The 26,277-nt window shown below is 47.5% G+C and overlaps 2 protein-coding genes and 1 long non-coding RNA gene across 5 annotated transcripts in view; 2 read left to right on the top strand and 1 right to left on the bottom strand.

Moving 5' to 3' along the window:
* ATP6V1A (ATPase H+ transporting V1 subunit A) overlaps positions 1–11,879 on the top strand; it is a 39,443-nt gene extending 27,564 nt beyond the window's left edge. For all 3 annotated transcript variants that reach the window (XM_050932668.1, XM_050932683.1, XM_050932675.1), the window contains exons 9-15: positions 193–315; positions 409–523; positions 2,557–2,620; positions 3,512–3,715; positions 7,234–7,328; positions 10,109–10,280; positions 11,694–11,879. In XM_050932668.1, coding sequence (XP_050788625.1) covers positions 193–315; positions 409–523; positions 2,557–2,620; positions 3,512–3,715; positions 7,234–7,328; positions 10,109–10,280; positions 11,694–11,786 — 866 coding nt within the window. In that variant the 3' untranslated portion in view covers positions 11,787–11,879. The remainder of the gene's footprint in view (positions 1–192; positions 316–408; positions 524–2,556; positions 2,621–3,511; positions 3,716–7,233; positions 7,329–10,108; positions 10,281–11,693) is intronic.
* A 5-nt stretch (positions 11,880–11,884) lies between these two features.
* Positions 11,885–13,928, top strand: LOC127039310 (uncharacterized). Its single transcript, XR_007770945.1, has 2 exons — positions 11,885–11,974; positions 13,752–13,928. It is a non-coding gene; the product is annotated as an uncharacterized LOC127039310 (long non-coding RNA).
* A 6,046-nt stretch (positions 13,929–19,974) lies between these two features.
* DUSP12 (dual specificity phosphatase 12) lies at positions 19,975–26,042 on the bottom strand. Its single transcript, XM_050932696.1, has 6 exons — positions 25,789–26,042; positions 25,163–25,276; positions 24,939–25,057; positions 24,278–24,374; positions 22,074–22,260; positions 19,975–20,496 (listed from the first exon to the last, which is right to left on the bottom strand). Exons 1-6 carry the CDS (start codon positions 26,025–26,027, stop codon positions 20,335–20,337), a joined length of 918 nt encoding a protein of 305 aa, XP_050788653.1. The 5' UTR covers positions 26,028–26,042; the 3' UTR covers positions 19,975–20,334.
* Between the last annotated feature and the right edge of the window lie 235 nt (positions 26,043–26,277).

Genomic DNA, 26,277 nt, shown 5'->3' with positions numbered 1-26,277 from the left:
GGAGAAGATACCAAATCAGTGAGGAAACGCTTAGGAGTCCAAAAGGAGTAACTTTCAGCCTCCCTTGTCATCAAAATCGAAATGAGTATTTCAGTGTCACTTGAAAAGGCTTCTTGCCCTTCTAGGAAAGGCATGTGAGCCAGAGTACTTGTCTGAACTGTAACCTGCAGTGTGCTCTTCTCTTTGTTCTAGGAATCACGCTGTCTGAGTATTTCCGGGACATGGGCTACAATGTCAGTATGATGGCTGACTCCACTTCCCGATGGGCTGAGGCCCTTAGGGAAATTTCAGGGCGTCTAGCTGAAATGCCAGCTGGTGAGTAGTCTTTGTTCTTGGTGTTCAGCCACAGGAAGCCTTCCTGTAGATACTGAGCCTTTGCATGACGTAGTTTCTCTGTGGTGCTTGCAGACAGTGGCTATCCTGCCTACCTCAGTGCTCGTCTGGCCTCGTTCTATGAGCGAGCTGGCAGAGTGAAGTGTCTGGGGAACCCTGAGCGAGAAGGGAGTGTCAGCATCGTCGGGGCGTAAGTACTGAACCTTTAAGCATTTCCTGGATTGCAGGTCTTCCTGGGGGTGGGTGATGGGAGCAGTGACTTGGTGCTTCCCAGATGGGCAAGCAGAAATGGCCCCTGCCCTGAGGAACTCCCAATCTAAGGACAGAGTGACAGGTAAGCAGAGTTTGGACAGGGAGGAAATAACATGCCTGTCAGCAGTATTCAAGAGGTCTTTAAGAGGTACTGAAATGCAGAGAGGATAAGAGGCCTGTGGGTGTGCTCAAGGAGACTGTACCGTGCTCAAGGGGCTGCATGGATGGAAGATAGTATCTAGATGATTGTGAGAAGCTGGCACATGAGTGATTGAGAGTGGGAACACAAGCAGAGCAGAGAGGCCAGTGGGGCTGGACAGGAACTCATTGTGATGTGAGAGAAGCTTGCATAAGTAGGGAGGGGCAGAGTTATGGAGAGCTTTGATAGTGATGAGACACTGCTTGAAATTTCCTCCACCGACTCTCTACCACTATGGCATCAAGCTGAGGGAGGGGAGTGACCTGATCAGAATGACAGGCAGAGAAGCTGATTGTCTCTCCAGCAGAGAGGTTGAGCAGGATGAAAGTATAGGCTCTTGAGACTTGGACAGGAAGAGATGCTGGAGACCTTTGAGAGCAATTTCTGTAGACTGTGGCAACAGTTGTAGCCAGTTTGCTGGTGAAAGGGAGGAAGGAGATGAAACAGCTGTCAGCCCAACTTGGCATTAGGAAGGTAACTTTCCCTAGACTTGCAGGAGTGTCTCTGATTTCTTCTATGCTCAATATCCTAATAACTTTGATATCTGTATATCTGTCTGAGGAGCTCGAAACCTTTAAATTTAAAAGCAACTTCACTTTCTTATCTGAAAGTGGTGGTTGATGGTTCTACTGGTTTCTAATGCCCATCCTTTGCTCTGGGAGGTCTTAGAGAAATTAAAATGTTAATCAGTCATCCATAAGGCTACGTTTTAGTCACGGGTATTTTTAGTAGAAGTTATGGACAGGTCACAGGCAGTAAACAAAAATTCATGGCCCACGACCTGTCCATGACTTTTTCACTAAAAATACCAGTGAATAAAACTTTGGAGGGTGGCCCAGATGCTTGGGGGTGGGGGTGGACGGTGGCGTGCAACCTGGGACCCTTACTGTTGCTGGGGAAGGGGGGGTTTGGCGGGGCCAACAGGCTCCCTACCTGGCTCCGTGCCTACCATCTTCTCCCCCCTGCCCCCTCCAGCAGCAGCAGAGTTTGGGTGTGGGAGGGGCTTGGGGCATGGGACAGGGTGAGGTGGGCTCTGTGCGGCACTTACCTGGGGGGCTCCCCGGAAGTGGCGACCTCCCCCTCACTCAGCTGCTAGGCAGAGGTGTGGCCAGGCAGCTCTGAGCACTGCTTCCGCCTACAGGCACCGTCCCCGCGGCTCCCTCTGGCCGTGGTTCCTGGCCAAGGGAGTTTTTAATGAGTCATGAACACATTTCTTGTCCACATTGAAAACTCCCTCCCAGCACTTCACACTTAACAGCTGTTTGGCGGCACTTAGGATTTTCTGGGAGGGAAGGGGAGGAGTGGAGATGCAGTGCTTTTCCCCCCTCCCCGCCCAGTGCTTCCTTGCTGCCAAACAGCTGTTTGGCGGTGCTTAGGACTTTCTGGGAGGGTGGGGGAGGAGTGGTGATGTGGCACTTCTCTGCTCCTTCCCCTCCCTCCCAGAAAGTCCTAAGCACTGCCAGGTGGGGGAAGTGCTGGAAGGGAGAGGGAGGAGGCAGAGAAGCAGAACTTGTGCAACGCTCCCTTGTAAAGTTGCTGCTCTTCCACAGAATCTTACAAGCAGGCAGCCAAACAACGTTATAAGGGAGCATTGCACAACTTTAGACGAGCATGTTCCCTAACTGAGCAGGACATAACATTGAACCAACGTTAAGCGGGAGGACGTTAAATGAGGAGTTTCTGTATTGAGTTGTGGTGCTGGGTTTGGAGCTTCAGTTTAGCCCTGCACTAGTGCTGCTGATCACCGCTTTCCTTTCTCTCTTCCTGCTCAGTGTATCTCCCCCTGGTGGTGACTTCTCAGATCCTGTCACATCTGCCACTCTGGGCATTGTTCAGGTATGTGCCACCTTGTTGCAGTCTGTGTTGAAGCTGTATTCTCCTAGTTATTCCACTAGGGTTTGAAATGAATGCACTGTACCAGAAGTGCTTGCATGTACAGTGACAGCCATTGTGCCTAATGGCCATGGTGTGAATGGCTTGGTTTGCAGAAAGGGGATTTTGTAAGGGTTGTTTGAAATGTTCTGGCAGAATCAAGGCTTGCCCCTGTGTAAGATGTTCTCTCAGGCCTGATGCAGCCAGGATTCATCAGGAAGTGGGGAGGAAGGGCAGCTGCCCCATCCTCATGTCGTGTCCTCTCTATTCCTGACACACACAGGTTTGTCCTGTTGGCTGATTCCCCAGGGTTATTCATGTCCCTCTCAGAGGGCAAATGCAAGGATGGCAGCCTTGTACTAAGATGGGGAAGAAGAGGGGGCTGCATCCCTAAATGAAAGAGCATTGAGACTTGAACTGTTTTCTAGAGGGGGTGAACTGACAGCTCAGCTGTGTTTTTGGAAGACAGGTTGATTTTAGGTATTGGCAGTTAGTAGGGCCCCACTTAGTTCTGCAGGTAGCAGGGCTGGAATCTGTCCTGTGCAAGGCAATCCCTCCAGCCTGACACTAGGATAGTATTCAAGACTAAGTTTGGAGCTGGGATCCAGCATCATGAAACGAATGTCTAGCATGTATTGAGTTGATATAGTGGGGGAGGATCTCTTAGTGTCTAAGGGACCCCAGTTATGGTCCCTAGTGTGGGGAGGAAAGATTCTCTTTCAAGCCTCTGTCTGGAGGATCTGGATGGTCTTTGCTGTACTCATTGTTCAGAAATGTGTGGGAGTTTGACCATCTTCAGTTAATAACTTGGCTTCTGCTGGGAGGGAAACTCATGAATCTGTTTGGATTTGGCAGGTGTTTTGGGGCTTGGATAAGAAGCTGGCTCAGCGCAAGCACTTCCCATCTGTCAACTGGCTGATCAGCTACAGCAAGTACACACGGGCCCTGGATGAGTATTATGACAAACACTTCACAGAGTTTGTCCCCTTGAGGACAAAGGCCAAGGAGATCCTGCAGGAAGAGGAGGACCTGGCAGAGATTGTGCAGCTTGTGGGGAAGGTGAGCAATGACCACTGTGAGTGAGGAGGAGTATGGTGTCTTAGCAAGACTTTCCAAAGAACTGATCTGCCTCCACTTCACTGCTCCTAGCATAGACTATAGACACTATCCATGGGTAGATGGGGCTAGTGTTAGCCAAAGTATGTGGATATTGATGTGCAGGCACTGAGAGCTGGAGGGAAGGTAATAAGAGTTTAAGAACATAAGAGTGGCCATACTGGGTCAGACCAGTGGTTTATCTAGCCCAGTATCCTGTCTTCTGACAGTGGCTGTTGCCAGATGCTTCAGACAGAAGTGTTTCTGAAAAACAGTAGATTTGTCTGCCACTAGCTGTACTTAATTTAGTCTCTTCTACTGCTCTGGCATTGGAACCAAAAAGCAGCCCTTGGAGTAGTCTAGAAATAGGAGAAATCCCCACACCTGCAGCCCATGAGTAAACTCTCTTGCAAAACAACTCTGCAGCCAACTGCAGTGCCCTTCTTGTTTGTTAAGGGAAATGCTCTGGCTGCAGTGAACCTGACCTGATATTTGTTTCCCCTATCTTTTTGAACTAGCCCTGCAGGCTCAGTCTCTAATTTTAATAAACATGTTGAAAAGTTTCACTAGTATTTCTTTCAGTGCCCCATCCTCTGGTGAAATGCCAGTTCACAGCCATGCAGCAGTACAGTATCCTGAGGCCTCTTCTCCTGCACCACCCTGACAAGGGCTATTTTCAAAGCACTGCACTGACACGCTAAATTCTGTGCTCAAAGTACAGGCCTGGAGAGTGGGTTGCATTTAAATTTTGTCCCATTACAGAGTTTAACACAAAACAGTGGCACGATGATACAAAGAATTAGAGACGAGTGCTGTCTGGTCTCTGCAAAGTGGCTGTGTAGTCATCATGCCTAGTGTTAGAGACCTATTAACTGGTGTGTGTAGTGACCTCCCATTCTGCAGGCTTCTTTCAGTTTCTCAGTGTACCTCAGCATTTCAGGGTAGAAAGCTAAACCTAGCCAGAGAAACTGCTCTAGAGGAAAGGTGTCGTCAGGGTCCCAGTGAAAACTGACTTTTTATTTCAACCGATATAGATGCTATAAAAACTGTAGATCACATGGGCATAGTACACATGAGCCAAGCCAGCCTACATGTATTAACTTTAATTGGAAGAAACTGGGGGAGGAAAGTAATGGACAGGAAGAAGGGCTCCAGCAGCCCCAGAAGGGGCCTGCCCACCAGAGCTCTAAGCTCTGCTTCTCTGTGTCCTCGGAAAGAGGAAAATGTGTGGGGGGAGGTGCCTCTTTCTTCTTTGTGATGTATGAAGGTCCAAGATGTGTATTCCAGATTTTTTTTTGCTTGATTTGACCTTGTCTATATTGGTTTCTAGACAAAGTAGTAAAACCCCTGTAGTATGGATGCATTTATGCTTGACTGACGGTGCTTATATCTGTATGCCTCATTCACCTTACAGAAATTCTGGCCTCTAATAAATCTCTTCTCCCAAGGGTTTTTCATGTGTTGGAGTTAAATGTTGGCAAAAGCAAACCACTTTAAGCAGTGTGGGGGATTGGAAGAAGAAACTGCTTTTTTCTCTCAGATTTCACTTCTGTGGCTTCTCTGTCTACCTACCAATTCTTCACTCTCCAGGCAAAATGATGACCACAGTTTGAATTTCTGATGTGAAAAGAGCAGGAAAAAAATGGAAAAAACCTAAACAACTCACCCATTCAGGGCTTGTCTACATGCTGCAAAAAGGCACAAACCCAATTCTTGTTTGTGCCAGATTTAAAACAGAGCATGGAGCATTGCTGGGTGGCCTCCTTCTGACTGAAGCTGTCCTTTCTCCTGGTCCCTTGCATCCATATCAGCAGCTCTCCAAGGTTCAAGACTTTGCTTCTGTCCCCATCCAGTTCCACAATTTGTGACTCACCTAGCTTTAAACCTGGAACTGCGCTCTGGTAAAACTGTAATGCTTCCATTGTGTGTGTCAGTTACACATGTCCATTTTTTATTTGTTTAAAATTGGATGGGCTGGCAGACCTGGAAGTAAGAGATTTATTGAATGAGTGTTTCTCTGTAACCCTACATCATCCAGTGGGACATGCTAAATTGTGCACGTGCACTATTTCACTTTGGCTGCTCTTCTGCTCTCTAGCCAAATGACCTAGAAGAACAGTGAATGTGGTTTGGACTCTTCTGTTTGTTCCGGGGGTAAAACAGGACCTTCTGAAACAAAAACAGGAACACTGAGGTTGCAGAGTGAAATGTTGAAGTCAGGAGATGCCAACATTAAGGTAGCCCATGCAATCTTAACTCCTGCCCCATTCTGGGCATGCATGACTGTAGTCTTCGGTTACAAGACCACAGCTCAGGTTGTGCTTGGTGGGTGAGGCAAGGCAGCACTCGCTACCAGATAAGATTAAAATTGTTTCTTTATTGTTAAAATGGAAGCAGTTTAACATGTTATGGGTGCAGCCCTGCTCTTTGCTGTGGTTATAACAGGTTATTTTGGAAAATATCCTACTCCTGTTTCATTCACTAATCACCATTCAGCCTGCATATTGAATAAGGCTGAGGTCCTGTGAAAATAGCCCATGATCATGGACTGAGACTGCTGTAGTGCACCCACACAAGGGGTAATTTAGGTCATGTGTTTGTCTTCAACTTTGGCATTCCTTTTTTGAGTGCTTAAACATGCTACTTGGGCAGTATTTTAATTATCTTTTATATTGTAATTTTCTGTGGTGCCTCTCACATGACTCTCTGAAAGCACTTCCCAAACATACAAGCCTCCGTCACCCCCTTTTGAGAGGATAAAATTGAGGCAAAGATGAAGTGACTGAGTGCAAGATAACAGCTCAGGAGGAGGGGGATAGATGGCTCTGCACAACATGCTATTAAGAATTTTCTTACTGCTGACTTCATTTGCGCACTGGGGAAAAGCAACTACTGGCTTCAGGGATTAGCAGCAGCCTCTTAGCGGAAGACTTCTTCTTTTTATTTTTTGATGGTCTGAAATATCATTGTTTTACTGAAATACCCTCAGAAGCATTGTTGGAGTTTGGCTTTCCTTGTGTGGACATGCTGGAGCCAGGAAGGGAAAGCAGAAGTGCTCGCTCCCTGACCTACAACAAGCTTGCATTACAGCTGCCTCTTAGCAAGCATTGTCTAGTGCCTGTTGTTCTGCAGGCAAGCAATTAACATCGAGGGAATCTCTCACTTAACTCATTACTTAGCATCTGCAGGAATCCCAACATAGGTTGGAAACGTAACAGTTGTGTTTAACGCTGCTTGTAATCTACTGGTGGCTGATTGAATAATTGGCTTTATCAGTGAATGGGAAATATGCAAAAAACCTAATCTGTATTTATAGTGATCTGAAAGGGGTGGGGGGGGGGGGGACAAGCCACATGCCTGTAGATGAAGGTGATGGTGTAAACAAGTAACTGGCATTATGGGCCTAAGAGTTAGGGAGCTAACACCCAGCACTCCCATACACAGAACTTGGCACCAAACTAAATTTGGACTTTGCCTTCTAGGCTTCCTTGGCAGAAACGGATAAAATAACCCTGGAGGTTGCCAAACTGATCAAAGATGACTTCCTGCAGCAGAATGGCTACAGCCCGTATGACAGGTGAGGGCCAAGAGGCTGTGTGCTCCCCATTCATGCTTCCATGTATTGTTTCATAGAATCTTAAGGTTGGAAGGGACCTCAGGAGGTCATCCAGTCCAACCCCCTGCTCCAAGCAGGACCAATCCCCAGACAGAATTTTATCCCAGTTCCCTAAATGGCCTCTTCAAGGATTGAACTCATAACCCTGGGTTTAGCAGGCCAATGCTCAAGCCACTGAGCTATCCCTTTTCTCCCCCCCCCCCCCCCTTTTCAGATGGGAAATCCTATTTGGGAATAGGATCCAGTTTGATGTGGCAACCAGGATCTGTTTTCAAGGTGATCTGAGAGCTGCTCATAGGAAAATGCAGCCTGTGGTGGTCCATCTAGGCCAGGGGTTCTCAGCCTCTTGTACTGGTGACCCCTTTCATACAGCAAGCCTCTGAGTGCGACTTTTTCCCCCCCACCCCATATATTAAAAACTTTTTTATGTAACACCATTATAAATGCTGGAGGCAAAGTGGGGTTTGGAGTGTAGGCTGACAGTTCACAACCCCCCATGTAATAACCTCTCAACCCCGAGGGGTCCTGACCCCTAGTTTTAGAACCCCTTGTCTAGGCCATTGGCTCCATGTTGTCAGGGAGGCACAGTATGCAGACCCCTTCTGGCCCAATGGTAGGGTCTTGGCTATATTGATAGTTTCCCCAGCATTCTGTCCATTGAAATGAGCACTGCTAATAAAACAGTGCTATGAATGAGCCCCTTGCCTGAATAAACGAACTCCCTCTGGAAAGGGAGAAGAGGACCATTTAGTCTGAACTGATATTCTCCCCCCCCCCCCCCCCCACATCCCCAATAAGAATCTGTCTAGGCCCCAGTGATACTCAGGAGTATCACAAGAATCTGGTTCAAGCTACTTACTCTCCACTATCACCACACAACTCTAGCCCATCTACAACTCTTAACTTCCTCTTACAGCCCCTACTCAGCCTGGTGCTCCACTCAATCTTCCCTCTCAATGACTCCTCTTCTCTACTTTGTACCCTGTTTCCATGCTATCCCTTGTGTCTGGAATAGCCTTCCATGGAGTTCTTCAGCCTTCCCTCCCCTCCCCAAACTCCAGACCCATCTGTGCTGTGAAGCATTCCCCCTCCAATGGCAACTTGCTTGTGGTGCTCTGTTGTAGCTGCTTGTGCCTTTAGACCAAGTTTTGGGAAGGGATTCTGTTTGCTATGCTCACCTGTCGTATAGTACAACAATGCACTGCATAAATAACATGGCATTTCTGTGGTATCTGTCAAGACCACCACTTGCTTTGCCTGGTCTCTCTGTTTTGAGTGGATGGCACCAGCCCTAGGGGCACTCCCTGTGCTGCCAGGCCATGCTAGGAAACACTGCAGCTGCCATCATTCCTCCAAACAGGTGGGAAGGGAAACACTCTGAAATGCACTGTATCCAAATGGAGTCAGCCACAATAATAGAGATGATGTGACTTGATGCTGTGTTGTCAATATGTGGTGATAATGTGTCACTACAGCTTGGAATTGTAATGCAAGGATTACACCATCATGCCAGGCCACTATTTTAAGATTTCAAGTTGCTTGTGGCTGAAATTGAAGATCCGTTGCCACTGGGTCAGACTTTTGAAAAAGTTTTCAGCCTGTAATACACAGTTGACAGTGAGTGTATCAAGGGTTTTGTGATGTAGCTTTATGGGCTGAAATAGGCCAGCACTCTTATACTTCCCCCCCCCCCTCCACCAAGTGAGTCTAGCCTCTGTGAGAGGGTTATGTTAGTCATGAAGGCACCAGAGCTCTTATTTCATTAAAAATCTCAACTGCTCTACAGCCTGGGAAAGTCATTAATTCAGGGGTCGGCAACTTACGGCACATGTGCCAAACATGGCACGCGAGCCCATTTTGAGCAGCACGCAGCTGCCTGCCGCAGTCCCTGCCCCACTCAGCCCCCGCACCCACCGCTCTCCCCTGTGGGGGCAGGAGGCAGAAGCTTGGTTCTGCGGCAGCCAAGCTTCCTCCTCCCCTGCTTCTTCCCCTAGCGTGGTGCTTTCCTGCCCCGTCCCCTCTCCGTCCCTGCACCAATCAGTTGATGGCCCTTGCGAGTGGCAGAGGGCGGGGGAAGAGCGGCAGCGTGCACACAACTCCCTAGAGACAGCAAGAGGTAGGGATGGGGCCTTGGGGAAGGGGGTGGAACAGGGCACATTCCTTCCAGCCCCCTGCTGTGAGCCACTCAGGGCAGGGAGCTGGGAGCACCCCTATGAGCCGAGCACCCCAGTCCTCTGCCCTGACCCCCCCAAACATACACACTCAGCCTTCTGCCCTGCCCCCAGAGTCTCCTGCCCTGAACCACACCCAGCCCTCTGCCCTGATTTACCCCCCCGCCTTCTGTCCTGACCCTTGACCCCCCCACACACCCTGCCTTCTGCCCTGAAATCAAACCCCCCCCGGGTCTGGGGTCCTGGACGCAGGCTCTGCTCAGCCTGCTGCCAGCCTAGGTGGACAGAACCCCAGACCAGCAGCAGGCTGGCGGCATGAGATCAATGTTTTAATTTAATTTTAAATGACGCTTCTTCAACATTTTGAAAACCTTGTTTACTTTTACTTACAATAGTTTAGTTATATAATATAGCCTTATAGAAAGAGACCTTCTAAGAACATTAAAATGTATTATTGGCACGTGAAACCTTAAATCAGAGTGAGTAAAGGAAGACTCAGCACAGCACTTCTGAAAGGTTGCCAACCCCTGCATTAGTTGTTCATATTGGGTTCTATCTTGTTTCCATCAGGTTCTGCCCTTTTTATAAGACAGTGGGCATGCTTTCCAACATGATTGCATTCTACGACATGGCGCGCCGAGCTGTAGAGACTACAGCTCAGAGTGACAATAAGATCACATGGTCCATCATCCGAGAAAATATGTCTGAAATTCTCCAGAGACTCGTTTCCATGAAATTCAAGGTATGTCTGTGGGCAGCAGGGCGTTGGCTCCCTGGTGTCTCTGTATGGCTACCTGCTGCATTGGAATAGTGATATTGACACTCCTTTGCTAAGGAGACAAAAAGTCCTACGGAAGCCTTCAGTGCATCTACAGAGCCATTATCCTGGGTTGCCTGTAAACATTTTTCTTACATGAGGAGAAATGGTTTCAAAAACTGAGACACTTGCTCTACTTTTTTTGATTGATCTAAAATGCCTGTCTATGACTCTCAGCCTAAGCTACAATCAAGTACGTGGCCCTCGTTCTTTTAGCTGAGAACTGCCTTAGTGGATGAGCACAGAGAAAGCAGCTATGTTAATGGGGTCACACCCAACCAAATGGCCTTGGGCGCTGCTAGGTGGCTTAGGTCCAAAATTAGATAGTATTGTGTTTTAAGTGTCTGACAAATGTGTTCATGACTCATTAAAAACACATTTTTCAAGTAAACGTTCAGTAAATGATGGGCATTGTCCACACAACACACCATCCAATCTGGAATGCAAAAGCAGCATCCATGACTATAAAAGTACCACCTTGTGAAAAGGAATCTGGTACAAGAGGCACAAACTGTTCTGTTAGCATTTACATGGCCCACATCCCACAGTTTGACATGAGCTTTAAAGAGAAATGTTGAGTAGATTAAAAAGTATGATCCATCTGTCTAGACACATCTGTGGCCTTCCTCACTCTAATATCATTATGGAGTGTGCAGTGCTAAGGGAGAGGAGAGGTGAAGATCCAGCAGATCAGGTTATCTGAGCCTGTCCATTAAATGGCTTCTCTGGAGCTGTGGCCTTACAGCCTGTCTTCGGTGGGAGTGTAGCCGCAAGTTCCATTTCTTGCTACAAATGGAGGGTGGCTGGGGCCTTAAGAGAATTCTGTGACATAAAGTGAAGGTGGTGTGACATGTTCTTGCAGACCTGTACTAGCTCAATTTCAGTGGAAAGGATTTTGTTTGGAATCTGGCCTCTGCGCTATGAGGAAGATGAATCTTACAATGTGCTTGATTTTTATGCCATTTGGCCCTGGCTAGAGGGGCAATGGTATTTAATCATTGTAACACTTATATCACGTGGCATCACTGCCAGTATGAGCATTACCTCAATCCTTTTAAACTTAGTTTTCATCTGAGAAGTTTCTACAAACCATAGATCCAATTTCCAAGTAATGGCTAGGAAAACTCTCCATTATCCTATTAATTGTGTGTTATGTGGGAGAGACATAAACCCAGCTGTCTTTTAAAGAGGCTATAAACATCCATGTTCTCCAGAGTGTAGTGAGCAGATATAAGCCCAGAGGTCAGGAGGGAGTTAAGTCAGTGGTAAAGAATTGTCAGACTGTATGAGGGAGCAGATGTTTTTCAAGACTAACTTTTTCACTTGCTGCGTTTTCAGGACCCAGTGAAAGATGGCGAGGCGAATATCAAGGCAGACTATGCTCAGCTCTTCGAGGACATGCAGAATGCATTCCGTAGCCTGGAAGACTAGGCTTTGCCCCCATTCCAATGATCCCCTTCAGTTTAAATTTCTCATCTCAGCCCCTCTGCTTCCCTACTGTGCAAGACTGAAATGAGAGAACCTGAGTTTCTCATCTCAGCCCCTCTGCTTCCCTACTGTGCAAGACTGAAATGAGAGAACCTGAGTTTAACAGTCCTACATGTCCTACTTCATACTCAGTAGGTCTTTATAAAACATTCCCCTTAATTTGTTTGGCTTCACTGTGTGTCTGAAATGATGAGTGGAGTTAGTGTGAATGGGCCTGAGAGAAAGTGAGGAACTGCAACTGTAAACTTGTAGGGAGGGGGATTCTCTCCCCCTGCCGCCGACCCTTCCACTCCCAAATAGATGTGATCTCTTAACAGCCCGGCTTTTGCTTCTTGGGGGAAGTAAACCAAATAAATTGTGGTGGCAGAGGAGGTGAGACTCTTAGTGCAGTGATATGGTACATTCTGAGGTGGTGATGTTAAGGGCATACATGCCTAGCTTTTAGCCAGTGACTATCATGCAAAGAATGGGCATTTCCCCTGCTTTGAAATAGGATTTATTCAATGTTTCCAATAATGAGCTGCTACTACCAATATATAGTGTATTCTTTTGGTACAGTTCCCCTTCTAAACCTCCAGCTGAGCCTGTATTAAAGCAAGTGTATTACAACACAGTAGTTGTGGAACTCTGCAAGGTGTTAACTAAGAGGAGAAACGTGAAAGCAGCCGTCAGTCTGAATTTGAGAAGTAGCATTTATTTTCCCACCTAATATTTAAATAGGACTGTTGGACTACACTTTAATTAAAAATCAAAGCCACAGCTGCTCAACTATCAGCAAAATTTTATCCCCTTGCTTCCCACTTCCAACAGAAAATGGCATGACACTCTGCTGCTTCAGTGTAGCTACTTTGTACTACAGGACAGAACAAGACAAGCTGTGGTGATCCCATTTGTACAGAGCAGGAATCCCATCCTGCCTCAGTGGCACACTGCATGCCATAAGATTTGCCTTCTAGTACAATGTTGAGGTCACCACGCTTCCAAAACTTTCCCTTAAGATACCTGAATTAGATATTTGTCCGTCCAGTTGTGGTATGCACGGTCCTTTTTAGAAGGAATGTTCCAGTGCTAAACTTTCTTGTTGGAAGGTTCACTGTGATCCCAAGAGGAGCTGTGACTTTCTTTTTTTGTACTGCACTCTAGAGGTGTGTGTTTGGTGTCTTCAAAGCATTCAGAGCTACTGCTTCTTGGACTTGTTTAATAATGGCAGAGCCGATATGTGATGAGGACTAAATACAGAGCAGTATTTTGTCATTAACCTGCTAGAGCCAGAACTTATCATATTGCTTCACAAGGGGTGAAATTAATAAGGGAGTTGGCAATCTTTTTGATCTTGTATTTCAGGAGGAATTAAACACTTTTTTTGCCCTCGGGGGAGGGGGGGCCACGCAACATTAATCCCAGACACATTCCAGCTCATGCCTTTCAGCTGTCATTCAGATTTGAATGACAATGGACCAGCCTCTACTGCTTCCTGTGTTATGTCAACTCACTGTCTGGCATGGAGCCCAGCTGAAACTTTAAAAGGCTCTTCAAATATTAACCTCTTTGATCTCTCAAAATAAACAAAGATATTCAACCTAGTGCTCTGGTGAATGGCTGACAGTTTACAGTTCATTTAATTTCAGTGTATGCTGCCTATTCAGCATGGTCATGTATAAATGAGTAGTCGCTATACAAGCCCTTACCAGAATCCTCATTGTTCATACCTATCACAGGTGTACTGTGTTTGTAGCATTCCATGCTAGACAACAGATGTTCTATTTCTCTAAATTAATAGAGGATGTTATAAACTTTACATGTCTAAGATAATGCAGCTGTAATATTTATTGTGCTGTACATGGCCCTAAAGTGTGACCAGTTCAAAGTTGCATATATATATTTTTGTTTTGTCTTGTCTGTTTTCAGTGTTGAAATTCTGATTTTCACTGTGTTGCTACAAATTTTTCCTCCACACATGTGGAAGGAATGAAAGGATGGGTAAAAACGGATCAACACCTGCTCTTCCTCCATATTTCATAATGGATGTTGCTGAAAGTCGTGCAAAACTGTTCAAGTCAATGAGAATAAAGTGGATTTAAAGTATTTGTGGACTCTTCCTATTCATGGTCTATAGACCCTCCCTGCAAAATCAAAACAACTTCTAGGAAGTTAGAGAGAACATACTACAAATGAAGTCTGAGCAAACTGTATGCTACTACCCCCTTACACTAGTGCTTTCAGAATCACTTTAGGTTTTAAAGCAGTCATTCAGAAAGGAAAAGCATCCTGTTGCAAGAAAATGAATGTAAAACTGGACAAGACAATTCTAATCTAGTATCACCTACTGCTGTAAGAGCAAGAAAGACCTAGTGTTCTAGAAGCACTTTGAATCTTATGTGATTAAAGGCATTTATGATACTAAAAAAATCCATTATTTAAATTTATAACATTTAAAACCAGGAAGTGAAAAGCTTATTCAGGAATTTTTAGGCTTACCCTAGCAGATCAGTGTTTGAAATTTCAAGTTAGTTTCAACTACTCCTTACAAAAGAACCCAACTGTCAGTCTTGCTTCTCTTCAATTCAGTCTCAAGAATGTCTGTGCAAATGGCTACTTACTTTTGCTCCATCCAGTTCCCCTGGGAAGGGATGAGGACCTCCCTCCTAAAACTGCCTTGGCAGACCTAGTTGAACTTCTTCCCAAGCATCTAGCCCTTTCCCTTAGAAAAGTCAATCAGTGCAAATCTAATGGCTACAGGTGAAAGGCTGTCTCTGTATTTTCCTAAAGATAAGACAGAACTAGTGACCTTTATGGCTACTAGAGTTGGTCTTTTAGCATCTGAAAACTGTAGTCCCAGGTTAAGAGGCTGTTCCCTGTGCTATTAGTCACATCATGTACCTTTCTGCCTTTGTTTCTATAGCTATGAAATGGATTAATATAAGCCATGCATGCTGATCAGTAGACCTGTCTTATTTGGACAACTGGTCCCTTCTTAAACAGTAAAATGTGCTGGGTCCATGTATAACAAACTGGGCTGTACTTCTGCAACAGGAGCTTGACAGCCCATCCCTTCTCACCTTTCCCAACCCTCATACTATGGAGGCAGTTGTTGGGGCTCTATATTAATAAGCTGTGCACTTAAGGCAGGAAGATTCATCATGGCTGAATACCATACCTATAACAACTGAACAGTTTGAGAATTTACATGTAAAGCCATTAGCTAGTATGGGAGTAAAAATTAGTTTATAATGGATCCTTTAAGAAATTATTTGACTTATCCCACATCTCTCAGTTCAGGCATCCCTACAAAGTAGATGAATCTTGTAGATCTGGAGCAATGAATACTTTTTGAAAAATGGGATTATTTTTCCTTCAGACACTGAAATGACATCCCCCAAAAAACTGTTCCTTCAAAAATGGCAGCCACCTCCTGTTTGTATTAGTGCAGGACCTGAGACCAGGACTTTGTTGTGCTGTCTCTCAGAGCTTACAATTCTGCAAGGGAATGACACCACTAGCTACCCTTCACAAAGATGGTCCTACCACCATCCACCTGTTCCCCTCTCCATCCTGACAACAGTGAGCCATCTTCTCAAAGGGCAGCTTGGCATCACTTACAGTACAGGCAGAGGCAGTGGCCCTCTGCTAAGGACAGCCTTTATATGGCCATTTTGAGAAGATCTTAAAAGTGAGGGCAGATACGGGCTCCCTCCCACTGAACTGTGGGTGATAGTGGATGTTGAAAGATGGCAATTTATATCTGACAGCCTTGTACAAATAGCTACTGAAAGAGAAACTTATGAAGAATGACAGACCTTTAAATAGTCATTGGAGCAGGGGGAGGGGAGCCTGGGTCTCCCATAGGGGGCCCTAACCAGTAGGCTGTAGAGCTGTGATCCCCTAATTGTGGGGCATGTCCCATCAGGGGGCACAGAGGTATGACGGGGATGGGACACAGCAGGCCTAGGCCTGCCCCCTCAGAGGGCAGGGAGGGAGCACCTCCCAGCCCCACTCTGCTCTCAGTTCTGCCCCAGTCCCAGACACTAAAAGTCCAGTTATCTGCAGTAACTGGCCTCTGCCACCAGTAGCTGGGAAGAGCAGCAACTGCTGCTGGCAGCTAGGGGAGCACTCAGGAATAGCTCCAGCAAGAGAAGTAGCAGCAGCTCCCCACTCCTGCCCCAAGTGCAATTGTCCCTCCCATCTCCCTCATTCATCCCCCCACCCCCAGAGCACAGTTCCCACCCTGCCCCACCCACCCCTCACCCTGGCTTCCAGGGGAGTGCAACTGGGTAAGGGGGAAGCACAATTGAAAAAGTTTGAGAAGCACTCGTGTAGAGCAATTCTCACGCTCTTCTGGCTTGATGTTCTACAGTGGAACAGTTTCAAGGGGAAAGGCTAAAGGAGACCCACAACAGAATATCACATAGGCCAGTAGTTATCCCATAGCACCTCCCTTCCCCCCGCCCAAGGATTTGAACAGGGGTCTCCCACCCTTTTTCCCCCATCACGCAGATGGGGGAAGTGAATCTATGTCTCCCAGATGAGTGCATTAACCACTAGCAAAAAGTTAAGGGAGTGTTGGAATGATTATGCAGGTACAACTAAGACGCTAATGTAACCATAAAGTCTTTTAAGTCTAAAGGCCTAATAGTATTTTATACAATTTCTCTGAACATGCCTAAATAGCAGCAATTTAATACATCCAAAACATTTATAAGCATTTGATCAAGATACTTACAAACACGCCAAACCCAGAAGTGCTTAGACCCATATTGGGCAGCTTCAACATGGTCAGGCAGGTATTAGCAAAGCACTCTTTAACTATTACTTTTTATACCCTTTAACAAACAAGTGCTGTCAGCGCCAATTACTGACTTCAGTTAAAACCAATTTCAGACCAACTTCTAGTCTTAATTCAGATAAGATTTACAACCTCCTTTCTTTCTAAGGCCTTTCCTCGCTCATTCCTCCCCACCTTTTTGCTGACCAACAGTTTTTCCTTTGCACCTGGGTTCAAATAGGTTTTAACACTGGTATGTGGGTTGGGAAGGGCCATGTTGGCTCATTTTAAAACATTCTTTTTGTCTTATTTAAAACCATCTGCAATCACTCTTGTCGATCATAAGTCTTCTTTTTAAAAATATTCCATTATCTCATTCGTCGAACCAGACTTCCTCGGTACTTTATTCCTTCTGACCGTAACTCATTTATTTTCAAGGCCTTTCCTTCTACTTGGTAGTCAGGGCCTATATATATACATACATATATATATATATATATATACATACATACACACACACACACTCACACCCCTCCTTAATCAAATTTAAGCTAGCCCATATTCTTTAATTTCATACCCTATAGAGATATATCACCACCACCTGCAAGAAACAGCTTAGGTGCCTAGTCCACCTGACACCAGGAGAAGGGGTGCCAGCTATAGATCACAAGCAGAGATGTGTAACTAACTCCATGAGAGGAGTGGGGCAGGCCTTAGGACACACCGCTCTCCTCAGCATCCCCTGTTGACCAGTTTAGATAGCTCCCCACCTAGAATCCACAAAAGCCAGCATGATATTTGCAGAAATCCATCTCTCCCCATTCACTGCCTAGGCACCTAACTCTGGCTTTGTGGATCCCAACGTTGTTCCAGTGACTTTCTAGGTGCTTAAAAGTTAGGCATTATGTTCCTTTGTGGATCTGGCCCTTCATCCTCAAAATAGCAAGAGAGATGTCTTTCAGCAGAGTCATGTGTTATAAGGACTCATCTCCTTTAGTAGTAGCCCACAGTAAACTTTATTCTCAGTACAGTGCAGAAGTCACAGAATTGGAAAGCAGAGATGATAAAGCTCTGTTAGATTATCCCGCCTCTCTCTTGGAGACTGAAGCATTACAGGTAGGAAGACAACTGAGACTCTCCCCCAGGGCCGGATTAACTTTTTGTGGGCCCTGCGCCAAACATATTTGTGGGCCCTCATGTGGTTGTGATGGGCCCCTTCCAACTGTGGGCCTGGCCTGACAGCACCATTGATGCCATAGTAAATGTAGTACGGCCAGGATAGGGATGAAAACATTTATTTGAAAACAAAATAAGATATTTGAAGCCACACTGAGACCCCCACTCAGTCCACAGAGAACAAACTGGACTAACATCAATGTACCCAGAATACCAGTGAATTTGGTTTGTGTGGGAGGAGGTTGTTTGTTAGTTTTGTCTTTTTTCTTTAAACACTCAGGGCCTGCTTGGGGCCCTGAACACAAGTGTTTAATTAGCACACATATGAGCCATATTAAGCCTGGATGTAACAGTCAGTGGTGTCGCACTTGCATCTCCCCACCACCACCTCCTCCACCCCAAAGCTGTGCTTTGTAAATACATTTTTTGAAAGCTGCATTTTCTACTTTGGTACAATAATGTTTACAAAACTTTGAGGAGGAGTGTGGGGAGGAAAATTGCTGGTGCCCATCTTCTGCAGGGAGAAAGGGCCACTGAGAGAAAACACACACTTTACCACAAAGGCTACCACAATCCAGTCTCCAGCTCTTACCCCAATCTTCACACCTGGGCTCTCCCCCCCATCCCTCCTATTGTTCTCATCCCACACAACTAACCTGCTAACAAAGGCTCTCTTCAGTCTCCCTGCTACTGCTCACCGCCACACACATTTTCACCCCAGGGCTGTCACCTCCCTCTTCTACTACCACCCCACACACACTGAGCCAACCCCCACCTTCAACCCAGACTCTCCCCTCCCTCCGCCCCATCACAGCAACCCCACCTTAACACCCTGCTTCTCCTACATCCCACCACACGGAGTCACCGCCAGCTCCCCATTGCACCCCACCTTGCCCCACAACTGCCCCTTCCCCCCAAAACTCGGTTGCACCCCCTCCCCTCCCCAGAGTGCAGGGAGGCAGTTTCTGGGCATTCCCACTGGCAGGGGGCATGGCAGCCAGCACTGACAAGCCCCACTGTCACTGCGCCACCTGCTCCCAGGCACCAATGACAACCACTCCCCACCCTGAAGTGCAGGGTTGAGACAGTGCCCAGGAGCCCCCAGGCATCATGTTCACTGGGGGGCTGCCCCCAGCTCCCCACCGCCCCAGGAGAGTGAGACTCAGGGGTGGGGGGAGCCAGAAGCTCTAAGAGGGAGGGGAATGCAGCAGGATTAGCCCCAGGAACCCAGTCCCTGCACCAGACCATTTCCTTGCTCGGGGTTTCTTTTTCGTCCACTCCAACTGGGGTGGCTGGTAGCATGGCGCAGGGCATTCTGGGACTAGTCGTGCAGCTGGCAGCGCAGGTCCCAGGGCCACAGTGGAACACAGTAGTGTGCAAACTACAACTCCCAGCACACCTTGCAACACCCAGTCCCTTTTGCACATGCGCACTGCGCTCCTCAGGATGCTGAGCATTTCAGCTGGCACTGGGAAGCTGCTGTCTCTTCACATTGCTGGGCTGTGGCAACCCTTTGTGGGGCCCTTCCAAGTGTGGGCCTAGCACCATCAGAACCATTGTAAACCCAGTACTGCTCTCCCTCTGCTACCTATGAGGTCTGTGAAAAATTGTTCAGTGACTTATTTAGTTTCCTGTTGAAAATTGTCTCAACTTCCATTTACTAACCTCACTTGAAACAGTTTTTTGATTTAAATTAAACAAAAGTTGAAGAACTAACCTCAGAAGAGACCATCACCATGACTAAACAGTACATATACAGCACCTTCTATCCAAAGATCTCAAGTGATATACAAAAAATTATCACCATCCTTTTCCAGCTGAGGAAACTGGAGAGATTGGGGCAGAGGAGAAGTAGCTTGCCACAGCTGCACACACAGTTTACAGAAGAGAGTGGAACAGAACTCCTCATCCCCAATGCTGTGTTCTGGCCATAAGCCCATATCATACAGAATGCATTCCCTTTTCAGAACACTTCATAAACATCTGCCTTCACATAGGACCTTTGGAACTGGTCTTACAGAAAGGCTACTATGAAATGATAGCCCACAAGCAAAAGCCACATGCAATCGTCCTTCTAAACTAAAGAGCCTTCACAACACCACTCTGGTTTCAAAATTTGCCTTTCTTGCTCTGTATTTACCAATGTCAAATATGTTCCAACACTTTACCAAATATTTTGCAAGACCATAGGCATGACTAGATGGAGTTTATTAGCACTTCACACTTGCAGGCTCTACGATCAGCAATATTTCACCAATGTTTTTTTTAAAAAGATGTCAGTGGATTTTTTCTATTAATTTATATGGCTCCCCAAATCTATGAAATACAAGAAGCCCCAAGGAGAGTCATCCAACCCATCTTTAACAACTCTCTTGCACAGATACACGTGTTCATAAACACTAAAAGCTTGTGCTACAACTGTATGTTCCAGCAGCGCCAAATTACCCTCAGGCTAACAGAAAGAGGTGACTGCTGACCACAGCAATACACTATAACAGACAACAGTTCTCAGAGAACCTCAGGGGAGTCACTAAAGACGGCAAGCACCAGCATTCACGTTTTGGCAGTTTGGAATCCACAAACTGGCAGCGCTTTCATTTCATCCACCCGACTCTTGTGAATCTGGAAGGCAGGAGTCACCCAGCGGCCACACGAACACTGTTCACCACTCCAACTGAAGGAGCCCAACTTTGAAGTGCATTTGGGGCACAAAAGCTGCAATAAAACACAAGCAACCATATATAAGGCTCCTTCAAACAATTCACTTCTCAGACTTCAAGACTAGAACTTCTAGGAAGCAGCTACAGAGCCTGGGGCCACATCAACAGTTTCATAGATTCCAAGGCTTGAGGAGACCATTGTGATCCTCTAGTCTAGTGGAGTCGACCACAGGGTGTGAGAGATGATACTATGGCAGCATGCAACTGCATATCTGCCAGTTTGGTGTGTGACGATCGACTCTAAACTGGTGCGCAGTATTCTGCCACCGAATACAAGGTGGCAAGAGCTGTTGTGCGCAAAGTTGGAGCATGAGCACCCCATAACGAACCTGCCAGTTTGCTAAGAGTGTTGCGCTTCTTAACTTTAGCTGCTGTCTTCTTCAGGTGGGCATGGTAACTCAGTGTGCAGTCTAAGGTCACACCTAGATAGATCAGTTCTACTTCACGCTTCGCCTTCTGACCATTCAGTTCTTGTGTTGCGCTAGCGTGATGAAGATGGAACAAACTGGAGACTGTTTTTATGACACTTGGCTGGAGGCATCAAGTCTTACAGTAGTCAGCTAACTTTATCTTGTCCCGGTTTAAGGTGGCATCAAGCTCATGAAACGTCCAGGCCTGGGTACCACCATAGATGTCGTTTGCGTAAATGAACTTTCGTGACTCCACTGTTGGCAGGTCACTGATGTAAAGGATGAACAGGGTTGGAGAAAGCACAGAGCCGTGGGGTAACCCATTGCTCTATCATCTCCAAGTACCCGTCTTCTCCTTCATATAGGTCTGAACTGACTATCGCAGAGGAACAGTTCAACGACATCTGTGACCCAAGGTAGCAGGACCTGTGATACCTTCATGAGCAGGCCAGTGTGCCGCATCATATGCCACTGTTAAAGCGATGAAAACAGTACCCGTTTTCAAGTTTCTCTGGAAGCCATTTTCAACAAATGTAAAGTAAAGTGATCATGTTTTTCTGGAATGTGGGAAGAAAGAGGCAGCAGAACTGCACACAGGGTGAAGCTGGGATTTTTGGGAGGGCAGAAGAGAGCTGGGAAGAGTCTTCTGGCAAAAGTGGAGCTGAGAAAGCAGCAAACATACAGTTTAACTCAGATTTACAGTACTGTTATGAAGACCCACCAGTCCAGGCATCAAATCTACTTATCTGTCCTTAATTTTGATGATAATGAAAAAAAAAAAGATATGCTTGTTCAGCAACACAACACACAATCTCTAACAGGGTAAGTGAAATTCTGCAAGGTTTCTCTAAAAACATCTGCTGCATAATCACAATATTACTCAATAGAGCTATTAAAAGGTGTCCTAGGGCTTAATAATCTATTGTCATGGAGAATACCTGAAGCAGAATCCCACTCTGGGTATTATTTACAGCTTATTAACGAGCTTCAGGGGTGGTGGAGACTGAAAGGACTGTAGCTTAACAGCGATGTTGCACAAGCAGTAAAACCAGGAGATTTAAGGAGTTTGGTCAGATGCACAGAATCATTAAAAAAAAAAAAGTGAGAATGTCTCTTAAGGGAGTTTCATAGATAAACAATGTGAAGTGCTTGCTCCCCTCACCTGTCCTTCCATCACTCCTAACAATACTGGCTCCATCCACTGTACAGGCTCAATGAAATAAGAGGTACATTTAACTCGACTGTCATTACGAAGCTGAGCAGGATCTGTAATCCTCTTGTGAGCGAAGGCTGCTGGTCCACTTCCTTCAGCATGGGATAAAATGCTCGAACTACGAAATAGGTAACGTCTATTCTCCAGAACAAAAGAGAGAAAGAAAAAGGCTGAAATAACTGACTGGACAACAGTATAGTACAAGGCAACAGTAGCAGCAGCAAATGGATGGGGTTATACAGTGTACGTTTTCTTTCTTCATTTGACAAGGTGAATGAAGGCTGTCCCTTTTTAGGCCCCCTCCTGACCTCAGCAAATCCCATCATGCCTGTAGCCCTGGTCCTCTTTCCCACAGTTCCACTTTGTTTCTTATGTAGTTACACCTCTACCCTGATATAACGTGGTCCTTGGGAGACAAAAAAATCTCACCGTGTTATAGGTGAGACCGCGTTATATTGAACTTGCTTTGGCCTCCCCATTCCTTGTTCCCCGACCGCGCCCTCCAGAGACCCGTCCCTAATCATCCCCAGGATCCCACCCCCTACCCAACCCCCCTGCTCCCTGTCCCCTGACTGCTCCAACCCCTACCACACCCCCCGCCCCCTGACAGGCACTCACTGGCAGCGGCAGGAAGCAGAGAAAAGTGGCCCCACCCCGCTCCACTCCGCCACCTCCCAGCTGCAGCACTCCGATTCCCACCCCTGGTAAGTGCGGGGAGGTTGGGGAAAGGACACCCCCCCCCACTCACCTACAGCAGAAAGCAGAGCGACACAGCCCCAGACCGCTCCGCTTTCCTTGCCCTGGCCCCAGCCATGTTACGAGGGGGGAAGGGGGGAGATTGGGGGAAAGTCCCGCACTAACCTGTGGCTGGAAGCGGAACGCCGCAGTTGGGAGCTGGCAGAGTGGAGCGGGCTGCTCTGCTTCCCACTGCCAATGAGTGCGGAGAGGTTGAGGAAAGGATGACCTCCACACTCACCGGTGGCGGGAAGCAGAGCGACGCGCCCCAGCCCCCTCCATTCTGCCACCTTCCAGCCGTGGCGCTCCGCTTCCCGCTGCAGGTGACTGCAGGGAGGTTGGTGAAAGGATGCCCTCCGCACTCACTGGCATCGGGAAGCAGAGTGATGCAGCCCCAGCCCACTCCACTTTCCTCGCTCTTGCCCCAGCCCCAGCCCCAGCCCCTGCTGTGTTGCTGGGAGAGTAGGGAGGTGGGGAATGTCCCGCACTCACCTGCGGCAGGAAGCAGAGTGCCGCGGCTGGGAAGTGGCAGAGTGGAGCGGGCTGGGGCCGGGCTGCTCCGCTTCCGCTGCTGCCAGTGAATGCGGGGGGCAGGGGGTGTCCCTTCCCCCAAGCTCCCTTCTCCAAGCGATGTGGCTGGGGCTGGGGCAAGGGAAGTGGAGCGGGCTGCTCCCGGCTCCCCACTAATCCCCCAGGCCACTCTGGGACTGCAGGGCCCCCAAAAATTGCCTCCCTCCCACAGTTCCTGCCTCCTAGACCCTGCGGGGGGACCCCTGACCACCCCCAAGACCCTCTGCCCCTTATCCAACTCCTCGGCCCCAGCCCGGCACCCTTAACACGCCACTCAGAGCAGCGTGTCAGAGCTTTACCGCCTTGTATGTGAACCCGTGTTATATCGGGGTAGAGGTGTACTTTTAGCAAACTCCTAGCTAATGAAACATGAGATCATCTAGGTGCATGTGTCTGGGAACTGTACAGCTAGAAAATAGGAATCTCTCTTATTTCCAATTGTTAAGGAAGAGAGGCCGAAACAAGACTAGACAACTGACCTATGGAGTTAAGAGGCTTCTTTGGGAGGGGAGGAAGGGGATCAGATTTTGAACAGTTTCAACTTAGTAAACTCGGTTTTAGTTTTGTTGTAAGCAGAAGCAACTTAAGTGGAGTTGCACCAACTTACAGAAGATGTACACTTAGTCCCAGAGGTTCTAAGGGACTTCAGAGCCTGAGAGACATTTTATTTTTCGTGATCACAAAACAAAGATTAGGCAAAGGAAAGTATCATGCGTACTTTTGATTCAAAGTTTTTCAAAGATTTATTCCTGTTCTGAAAGAGAAAAACCCAATAAGCTACAAAGGCTACTTTCCTTCCAACAGTTTATTTCAAAGTAACACTTTGTGAGAAATGAAAGGCTCCATACCTGCATTTTCTACACCTGTAGAGAACCTCACTGTTCAGAGTTTGACAAATGCTGGTTGGGTCAACTGCAAAGACTTCTTGTGGCAAGTCTTGCAGCTCTGCAGAGAGTGAGTGATACAAATCTGTGAACTGGACTCAAACTTAATGACCTATTTATAATTAAAGCACTACGCCTCTGCCCCAGTCTTCACACTTCCTACCTTCATCTTTCTTAGGAAGTTCCTAAGAGATAAGCCTCACCACTTAGTGCCTCAAAAGGGGAGTTCCACTGTGCTAATTACAAGAAGCTTTGTATCTATAGATAACATGTCTTGATCTTGTCCTGATGTACTAATGGCTCTCAATGCACAAAACTTTATACACACAACATGCAAAGTTTTCAGACTATTGAGGTTTTTACATGCACAAATCATCATATTTGAGCACTATCTGCTCTCAGTTGCACTAGTATAAATCACTAGATTTGCCAAATCAAGCTAAATTAGAGCCAGCAGTGTATAACTGAAAGGCTGATTCAGATAGTGCTAATATTTCAGTCCTGGAACAGGTATCTACCCTAGAATAAATATATTATACCATCCTTCTGCAAGTTCAATAACTCTTAGCTACTATGGCTCTAGCTCCCCTGAACACACAGCACCTCAGACACTATCTTCACTCACCAGGATATTTCTCTGTAACTTTTTGCAAGCGATACTGTTTGTAAATGGCACTGCTCACATCAACTTTACAGCCCATTGCTTCATAGAGTTTCAGCTGCCACTCAAAGCCTTCGTTCATTCTGGAACAATAGTGAAAATCAGAGGCACATTTCCTAGGCTATGGCAAACGTATGTATTAGTTCGCACAGGGACAGAAAGGATACTTAATAGGGCAAAGAACTCACTTGGCATCTGATTTGAGAGCTTTGATAGTGGCATAAGCCTCTTCGAAGGTGAGATTGTTGGTTTTCATTAAATACGCGGTCACTAAAGCAACACTTCGACTGACTCCAGCATGGCTGAAAGACAAAGAACTCTTTAGAATAAGATCAAGAACAAAACGGGGGAAAATTCACTAGGGGAATCAATTCACTTCAAGCCTCACTTCCATTTTTACTGATCTGTTTCTGGGGAAATTAATCTTTTTTGCTCTGCTTCTGACACCGAGATTGCCTGTTCCTGAGGCCGAGGTCACTGGGGGCGGGGAAGGGAGGAGAGAGAGGGAGGGAGGAAGGAAGGGTCCGACCACCTCTCACTTCTCTGGGGGGGTGGGCCGCTGGCACAATCTGCACAGTGCAGGTGCTGAGAGCCATTGAAGCAAACTGTAAACCCTGTATATGAAGAGACCCACTTCCAGCCAGAGGGTGCAGCTCCCCCCCCACCCCCCACCCCTAGTGCCAGCACCTCCGCACGTCTCCCCAGACACAGGACTAGGGCGCTGCCTGCCCTGGTGCAAAGGGGCGTCGGACCAGCCCGGCAACAACAGCTCAGCCTGCGGCCGCACAGCCCAGGAGCCCGGCCCCGCGCTCACCATCGCACCAGGGCGGCGCCGCCCCCCGTCCGGGCCGCGCTGAGGAAGGCGGCGCAGGAGTCGAGGTGGCTCAGCAAGTCGGTGCTGGGCTCGTCCCGCGCCGGGACATGCAGGGTCCGGATCCCCGCCACCGGGGGCGGCTCCTCCGCGTCCACCGAGAGCAGCGCCACCACCCCCGCCGCCTGCAGGGCCCCGGCCGCCGCGCCGCCCACGAACAGGCCAGGCAGCACCGGCACCATCCGGCCTCGCTCCCCGCTGCCAGCGCTTGGAGCGCGGCGTGGCCCGGCCAGCGGCCCGGCTTCCGGTCTGCCCCTCCCCCCACGGCCACCGGCCTGGAGGCTTCCGGTCCGCCCCTCCCCCCACGGCCACCGGCCTGGCGGCTTCCGGTCTGAGCCATTGCCACCACCAACATGGCGTCTTCCGCGCTGCCCTTTCTCCCCCCCATTGCCACCACCAACATGGCGACTGCCGTCCTGGCCTCCTAGTGCT

Source organism: Gopherus flavomarginatus, chromosome 1 (assembly GCF_025201925.1).
Source record: "Gopherus flavomarginatus isolate rGopFla2 chromosome 1, rGopFla2.mat.asm, whole genome shotgun sequence".
Lineage (NCBI taxonomy): Eukaryota > Metazoa > Chordata > Testudines > Testudinidae > Gopherus > Gopherus flavomarginatus.
This window is presented reverse-complemented; position numbering and strand designations above follow the sequence as displayed.